At 59.5% G+C, this 7,531-nt stretch overlaps 1 protein-coding gene across 3 annotated transcripts; it reads right to left on the bottom strand.

The window, feature by feature from the left end:
• Window positions 1-199: 199 nt before the first annotated feature.
• On the bottom strand, window positions 200-6,487 carry TAGLN (transgelin). 3 transcript variants are annotated; one of them, XM_045482962.1, is made up of 5 exons: window positions 6,390-6,487; window positions 1,791-1,982; window positions 1,518-1,695; window positions 1,120-1,222; window positions 200-779 (listed from the first exon to the last, which is right to left on the bottom strand). In XM_045482962.1, exons 2-5 carry the CDS (start codon window positions 1,968-1,970, stop codon window positions 635-637), a joined length of 606 nt encoding a protein of 201 aa, XP_045338918.1. In that variant the 5' UTR covers window positions 1,971-1,982; window positions 6,390-6,487; the 3' UTR covers window positions 200-634. The 3 variants fall into 3 exon arrangements, with proteins under 3 accessions (XP_045338918.1, XP_045338916.1, XP_045338917.1); XM_045482960.1 differs by lacking the exon at window positions 6,390-6,487 and adding an exon at window positions 5,379-5,510; XM_045482961.1 differs by lacking the exon at window positions 6,390-6,487 and adding an exon at window positions 3,918-3,982.
• Between the last annotated feature and the right edge of the window lie 1,044 nt (window positions 6,488-7,531).

Raw genomic sequence — 7,531 nt, 5'->3', positions numbered from 1 at the left:
CCCGGTCCCCGAGATCCACTCTCCTCCTCCGCGTGGCCCTCTGAAGGAAACTGGCCCCCCTTGAGGTCCTAGAATTTGAGAGGTCCTTCGGAGCTGGCCTTCAGGAACCCACATAAATGTTGCCTGCCTCTTCCCTGCTCATGTTTCCTAGAATCAGAAGTGACCAGGGCAAATCAAACTCTGCCAGCCAGGCCTGCGAAAAGATTCATGTATATATTTGTTTCCTTTCTGAATTTCAACCCCCAAAATATTCCAGAAAAAAAATAAATGGAGGGAGGTTGGGCGGGATTACCTTCAATAGGCGTCTGTTGCCAAGGAGGCTAGTGGACTTGCCCCCCGCCCAGGCTACCCCCAGCCCACGTCCCCCCTGCCCGGCCCAGGATGGGGTGAGACGGTGGGAGACGGCGGGGGAGCTGGGAGGAAGGTCAGGGGAGTGGTGCTTGGGGGTAAGAAATTGGGCTGAGGCTGAGGGGTGGGGGAGAGCTGCCCAAGTGCGGTCACCTTTGCTCAGTGACGGAGCCTCGAAGCTTGGCCGGGGCTGAGGAACTACACGGGTGCGGGTGAGGCGGGCTAGGCAGGATGGCTGCAGCCGACGAGCCGGGGAAGGACAGGGCTGGGGGCTGGCCCTCTCCCTCTAACTGATGATCTGCCGAGGTCGTCCGTAGCCTGTCATGCCGGCCTGGGAGGCCCCCCTGTTGCTGCCCATCTGTAGGCCAATGACATGTTTTCCCTCCTGCAGTTGGCTCTCTGTGAACTCCCTCTTATGCTCCTGGGCTTTCCTGGAAGAGGGGAAACCAGGATAAAGGCTCATCAGGACTGCACATTTCATCCCCCCTCCCCCCCTCCCCGTGCTCTGTTTCCTCTGTCACTTCCTAGACCGGTCCCATGTCACCCCCCCCCCCATCTCACTTCTTTGTTTCCTTAACCTGGCTCACCCCATGGACCAGGGAGAATGGCAAGTACCAGGGACCCATTTCCTACCCAGCCTAGACCTTCACTTTGGACCTTCCAGCTATCTGCTTCCCCTCCCCGCTGGGCCTGACAGTCAGCCCAGGCCACCTCCCATCTCCCTGCAAAGACACAGGTTCGGAGCACAAGGAACCCCGGGTGGCCGCGTACTTCATAAACCAGTTGGGATCTCCACGGTAGTACCCGTCGTTCTTGGTCACTGCCAAGCTGCCCAGAGCCATCAGGGTTCTCTGCACCGCTGCCAGGTCTTTGCCTGTGAGAAGAAAGGAGGGATGGGGGTGAGCTTCAGGGCCATGTACACGGGACTCCAGGGCAGGGCCTGCCCCACCTCTCAGAAAAATGGCCAACCCAGGGGCAAAGGTTGTCCCAGGATCAAAGGAGGCTCCAGGAGATCCTACAATGCCCTCGAGAGCCTGGCTGGTACCCTTCCGGCACATCCTGTTCCTACTACGCAGACCTGTTGTGTAGCATGTTTTGATCATCCTTCGTCCCCTCTGCCTCAGCTTCCTGTCCTGCACCCACCTTCTCCACCCCTTTTCTCTCTGTACCTTCGAAGAGGTCAACGGTCTGAAACATGTCAGTCTTGGTGACCCCATAGTCCTCAGCCGCCTTCAGGAACTGAGCCACCTGCTCCATTTGCTTGAAGACCATGGATGGAGGGTTCTCGGGCACCTTCACTGGCTTGGAGCCGTCAGGATACAGGCTGTTCACCAGCTTGCTCAGAATCTGCCGGGCACAGAACGCAGCTCGGCACTCGGCTCGGGGCGCCTGCCTCGCGACTCCGGCAGAGCCCCAGCCCCCCTTCCCAGGGGGCCACTTACCACGCCGTTCTTCAGCCAGACCTGGAAGCCCAGGCGCCCACGGTCCGGGCGCCCCACGTCTGCGCCACACTGCACTATGATCCACTCCACCAGCCGCTCCTCCAGCTCCTCGTCATACTTCTTCTCGATTTTGGATTGCACTTCGCGGCTCATGCCATAGGAAGGACCCTTGTTGGCCATGTTGAGGGAGGGCTAAAGCAGCACAGGCCAGAGAAGGGAGAAGGTCAGAGGATCGGAGAACAACTCTGCTCTCACTTGTGCCAGGCGGGCCTTCCGGCTTCTAGGAGGACGGGGGGGTGTGGGGGATGCCATCCATCCTAGATGTTTACCTCCCCGTTCCCTCATTTTGTTTTCACGGCACTGCCCGTCTGGGCCAGGCTCATCCCCTCAGTCCAGGGAGCCTCTGAACTTGGAGGCCAGAGAAACGGGAGACCAGATCTTTGGAAGTCTAGAGCAAGGGTCAGTAAACTTCTTTTTGTAAGCAACCAGACAGTCAGTATTTTAGGCTTTGCAGGACATGAGGTTTCTGCCATTGTAGCAGGAAAGCAGCCCGAGACGATACATGAACAAGTAAGCAGGCTTTGATCCAATAAAACTTTATTTACACAAACAGCAGGCTGCATTTAGCCTATGAGCTGTAGTTTAACAATGGCTGGTCTAGAGCTTTCTCTCTTTGCCAAGATTGACCGGAGGCACTGGAGACACCTTCGAGAAGAGGCCACACGACCCTTCCAAAATAAAGCAGCGGGTTTCTTTGTCCAGCTAGGCGTGAGGTGGTCCTGCCCTACTTCTCCCTCCGCTTTATCCCCCCGGCCCCGAAGCTGGGGCTCCAAAACTCCAGCTCTTTGCCAGGTCAGCTCAGCCTCTGGCCCACAGCTGCTGAAGAGGCTCAAACTTATCCACCCCTGGAAAGGTCTAGGAAGCCAGCAAAACCCAAGAGGTTTTGGTCAAAAAGCTGCACTTCCTCACGTGAGCCGAGAGAGAGAGAGAGAGAGAGAGAGAGCACTTATAGACCCATAGACTTTCCCTCGTGCCCTCAGGCTCCCACCACTGTAGTAGCTGAGTAACCCAGGAGCCAGAGCCCTCCAAGGGTATCCCAGAGCCAAGAATCTGCCAGCGAGAGCGAGGGGAGCCCCTCTCCGTGCACAGCAGCAGCAGCTGTTGCCCTGAAGGTCTGGGGCCGGCACTGCTCTGGAGAGCCCCACCATGTAGAAGGAAGGCTATAGCAGCAGGGCAGGTGAGGTAGGCCTCTGGGCAGATGTGGCTGGTCAAGAGGAACCTGACCTGGCCCCAGCTATCACCCAGAGCTCATCGGAAGAGCCCTCCGAGAGAGGTACCAGATGAAGCCAGACCCATCACCTGGCCTCAGAGAGGTCAGAGGTTGGGAGGGAGAGAATGGTCTGAGGATGGGGGTAGTCGTTGCGCTCGCCCGACTCCCTTTCTGGCCAATATCAGACCGTCTCTCCTGTACCACTGTGGGGAGCTTGTCACGGTCTCGGGTCAGCTGCCCAACCCTTCCTTCGCCCATAGCTGACTACTTTCCTGCATTCAAGTTCCCCATCTGTGCACCGAGGATGATGTCATCTCCCTCAGAGAGCTGTGCCTTCTCCCAGGCACTGTCTGTGACTCCCTCCCAGCGTCGCCTCCTGGTGGTGACCTGGGAGAGCCAGCCCCTGACCCAGGGACAAAAACTGTTTCTTCCCACTCTGGCCTCCACTCCTTTTCCATTCATCCCCTGAGAGGACAACAAAGTTTGAGAGAAAGAACACGGGAGATGAACTCATTTGATTCCAGCCACTGGGCAACTCACTTCTCTCCGGTTTGAAAAGCCCGAGGGCTGGGCCACCTCTGAGCACCGGCACCCTCACCTGGCCAGTGATGCCAGAGAATCCAAAAGCAGAGTCTCTGTTTCCCTATAGACAGCCCAACGCCTCCCTTCCCCACCCCTGCTTCCCAACCGCCCAAGGGCGAAGACGAGGGGTCCAAACCCACGAGTCAGCTGGGACCAAGTGCCCTCAGCCCATCCTTCATCCTGGGCCCCGCTCAGCCTTCACCCCACCAGCCCAGGCGGGCAGCGCACACCCCACCTTCCCCGCCCTGCCCTCCTCGTCCTCCCCACCCACCTACCCTCCCAGACCCTGTGCCAGCAGGTGAGGAGCAGGACGGAAGCGGAGTGCCGTCACCCACAGCTTGCAGTCTAAGAGATTTGGAGCAGATAGTTAAGGTATCAAGGCTCACAGTGAGAAGTACACAAAGCTGCAGCCCCTAGATCTAGAGACAATATTTGATTTTTATCAGAACAGGGAAGGGGATGAAATGCACCCCACCCATCCCAACCCCACCCTCTGCCTCCACATGAGGAGTCCGGAAGTGGAGAATTCCAAGAAATCTCATTAAGTCCTCTGACCAAGACCTCCCCAGTCCCACCTTGGAGCTGTAGGAAGAGGAGAGGGAAACAGTTGCCAGGCAGCCCACCCAGAGGCCTTTCTAGACAAAGCCTCCTGGAGCAGGCCAGGCCGGCCAGTTGGACTCCGCTTTGACCCTCTGGCCCTGTGGCTCCTGTCAGCTTCCCCTCCCCTGAGAGAAAGAACAAGGGCCAGCTGCAAAGGGGTGGCGTGCACCTGTTACCGGCAGGAACCAGGGGTCTCTCCAGGACCGCCGGGCCCCTGGCTCTTCAAAATAGAACACAGCCAATAAGAGCAGGCACACGTGGATCTCTGAGAAGGCAAGAGGGATGGCTCCTCTAAATTCTGGAAGCAGAGAAGAGCAGCCCTATTCACTGCTGCCCTTTGGAGAGCAACCATTGGGGGAACCAGCTAGACCCTTCGGGAAAAGCCCAGGGTCCCAGGCCCGCCCAGCCCTGTGTGAGCCATCCAGGACAACACTGCAAAGCCCCTGGGGGCGCCCAGCCCTCACCCCTCTGCCTGCCGTGCGGTCATCTCCCATTTCAGAGGATGGAAGGAGCCATGTGTCTAGAAAACGCAGCTCTCACGGGTCCCTGCCCCGGGCCACCCTGGCTGTTCCAGGGTACAGGAGTCTGGTGGTCCTTTCCACTGCCTCAGTGGCTCCCAGGGCTTCTGTGCTGCTCAGACCCGAGTGCCCGCCAGCAGGACACTGCTCTCCAGCACTGCTGTGCTCGCACACCTCCTCACCTCTTTGGATGTCCTCTTACATGGACGACAGACAGAGCCTTGGGTCTAACCCAATACCTTGAGCCCATCACACACTCTGTCGGTATGACCATGGCCAAAAACGTGGGGGGCCTCCCTGTCACCTCAGACCTCAGGTCTCCACCATCAGTCCCTCTGACCGGCCAAGCCATCTTGAGATCAGCCTGGGGCTGCCTGGTCCAAGGACTCCAAGTACGGGATTCCAGCAATCTCACCCACCCCCCCCACCCCACCCCCACCCCCACCCTCATCGAGCTAAGGCCACCTCCCCATCTGGAGATGAGGAATGCACGAGGAGAGGACGTGCTTCCCCCCCATGGGGTTGCAGGCCAGGGCCCGTGAGAGCCCCTCTGCAATACCCCCGTGGTCCCTAAGCCCTAGCCCACCTCCCCTCCAACCCGGGGATGCCTGCACTTACAGGAGTTCCTCGAGACTCGCAGGCGGGAATGAGCTCTCCGTGTCTGAACTTGGACAGACAGGATGGGGCGCCGGCTGGGTGGGGGGTTTAAAGGGCCGCTGCCGCGGTGATGTCAGCCTCCCCCGCTGGCTCACCCCTGGGCCCCCTCCCTGCCAGAGGAACCCGTCCCGTTCCCCACCCCCCGCCCCCCCAGTGACTCCACACAGACTCCATATTTGGGGAAAGACACCAAGTTGGAGCAGTCTGCCGGGGGCTGCCCGGGACATTCTCTGCGTGCTTTGGAGATGGAGCCGGCGGGGGCGGAGCTGCGCTGCCGGCTGGGAAGCAGCCGGGAAAAGCCTTTTATGGACAGGACCACGAAGCCCTGCCCTGCTGTCTGGCCCCAGGGCTGCTCCTTCTGCACTGCTCCCTGCCCCCGTGTGTGACTTGACGGGAGGGGGCAATTCAAGAGGGTCTGGCCAGGGAGAGGGGGAAAGAGCTGGGGGACAGATCCCTGAGGTCCGTGGTGGAGTAACCCACCACCCTGTCCTCCTGAGGGTTGGGCTCTAGGAACTTCCTTTACTGAGGACCTGCCGCAAATGCTCTCATTTAATCTTCACGGCTACCTGGTGGGATAATTACTAACCTCGAGTTACACGTGAAGAAACAGGCTCAGGGTGCGTGTTACCCGAGGCCACGTGGGAGGCCATGAGTGGCAGAAGCCGGACGTCCCCAGAGGCCCCCGTGTGGGAGCTGAGAGTCTGTCGGGTGTAACCACCCTGCTCAGGTTGGGCGCTTCCAGTTGGGGTGGGTCTTGAGTTAGATGCTTTAGCTGGGGCGGAATCTGAGGGCTGGGCAGCAGCTCAGTGGACCCTGGCCCTCATCCAGGGCGTCTCTAAGGCCTGGCGGGGCTGAGACACCAAGGCTGGGTTGGAGGCTCAGAGGCCGCTCTCCTCCCTCCCTCCCTTTGGAACAGTCTGTGCCTCCCCTAAAGAACAGACTGGGCTCCATCCCTCCAGGAAGGAGACTCACTCCTATGTGGCTTGCACCCGGCCTCAGGGGTCTGGCGAAGGGGCAGGAGGCGAGACTTGCTGCGGGGTCTCTGGGCTGCCGGTTGTGGCACCACCCCACCCCTTTTCCCAGGACAGCTTGGCAGGGAGGGGCTGACACTCCCCACCACACACTGGACACCGGCACACCCGGCACCTCCGGGAGGGGGTCAGCCAGGCCTGGCCTTCGTGGGAGGCCCGCCCACCACAGCCTGCCTCCCCTGGCCAGAGCCCAGTGGCACAGAGCTAAGGTGCCCTCCAGTGGCGTTTGCTGGGAAGGGCAGGGAGAGGGGCAGGGAATCAGCTAGAGGGCGGCAGACCTCTGGTGAGTTGTGAATTCACCAGCTTCCTGCCACCGCCCCGATCTTGCTATCCTAGGCCCGCTGGAACCTAAATCAACTTTCTAGGGTCATTTCAAATTCCCGCTTCTGGGAGCCTGCCTGCCGCCCACGCGCAGTTACCCACCATATACCAGCAGCTTGTGTTCCCCCAAGAACCTTCCTGGCCTCGGCCTGCATTCTCTATTCAAGTCGTGTCAGGGGCGGTGCCTGGGTGGCTCAGTGGGTTAAGCATCCAACTCCTGATTTGGGCTCAGTCACGACCTCACGGTTTGTGGGTTGGAGCCTGCTTCAGGTTCTGTCTCCCTCTCTCTCTGCCCCTCCCCCACTTGCTCTCTCGCTCACCAAAAAAAAAAAAAAAAAAAGGGTCAGGTCAGGAAGTACTGCCTGCACACACAGCCTGCCCAGCCAGGAGAGGCTAGGGTCAGAAGTGAAACCGGCCCGACTTGTGAGGGGTGGGGGGCAGGTGGGCCAGAAGCTGCTGCCATTTGCCAGGTAAGGGGTGGGGGTCGCAGAGGAGAGATGGTGCTGCTAAGGCTTATTCACCACACTCTCCTCTCCGCCCAGCACAGCGCCCGGAGCGGCCCCTGGTAAGTGTTTCCTGGATTGATGCTATTGCTCAAAGGACAGGAATAACCTTGGGGAACCGAGGACGTGAGGACGCGAGGACGCATGGGGGAGACAAAGGGGAATCTCTTGTTGAGAGAGAAAGGTAGACCAGGAGAACCGGAAAATGTAGGACCGCTGCCCCACCCTTCATTCTCAACATCTCCACCCAGAAAGGAGG

The sequence above is a fragment of the Leopardus geoffroyi genome, chromosome D1 (genome assembly GCF_018350155.1).
Source record: "Leopardus geoffroyi isolate Oge1 chromosome D1, O.geoffroyi_Oge1_pat1.0, whole genome shotgun sequence".
Classification (NCBI taxonomy): Eukaryota; Metazoa; Chordata; class Mammalia; order Carnivora; family Felidae; genus Leopardus; species Leopardus geoffroyi.
This window is presented reverse-complemented; position numbering and strand designations above follow the sequence as displayed.

Excerpts from the sequence above, each read along its gene's own strand:
- TAGLN (XM_045482962.1), bottom strand. The coding sequence starts at position 1,970 with ATGGCCAACAAGGGTCCTTCCTATGGCATGAGCCGCGAAGTGCAATCC. Across the intron at positions 1,696-1,790 it reads TCTGGCTGAAGAACGGCGTG|ATTCTGAGCAAGCTGGTGAA; the intron begins GTAAGTGGCCCC and ends TGTGCCCGGCAG. Across the intron at positions 1,223-1,517 it reads GACCGTTGACCTCTTCGAAG|GCAAAGACCTGGCAGCGGTG; the intron begins GTACAGAGAGAA and ends TTCTTCTCACAG.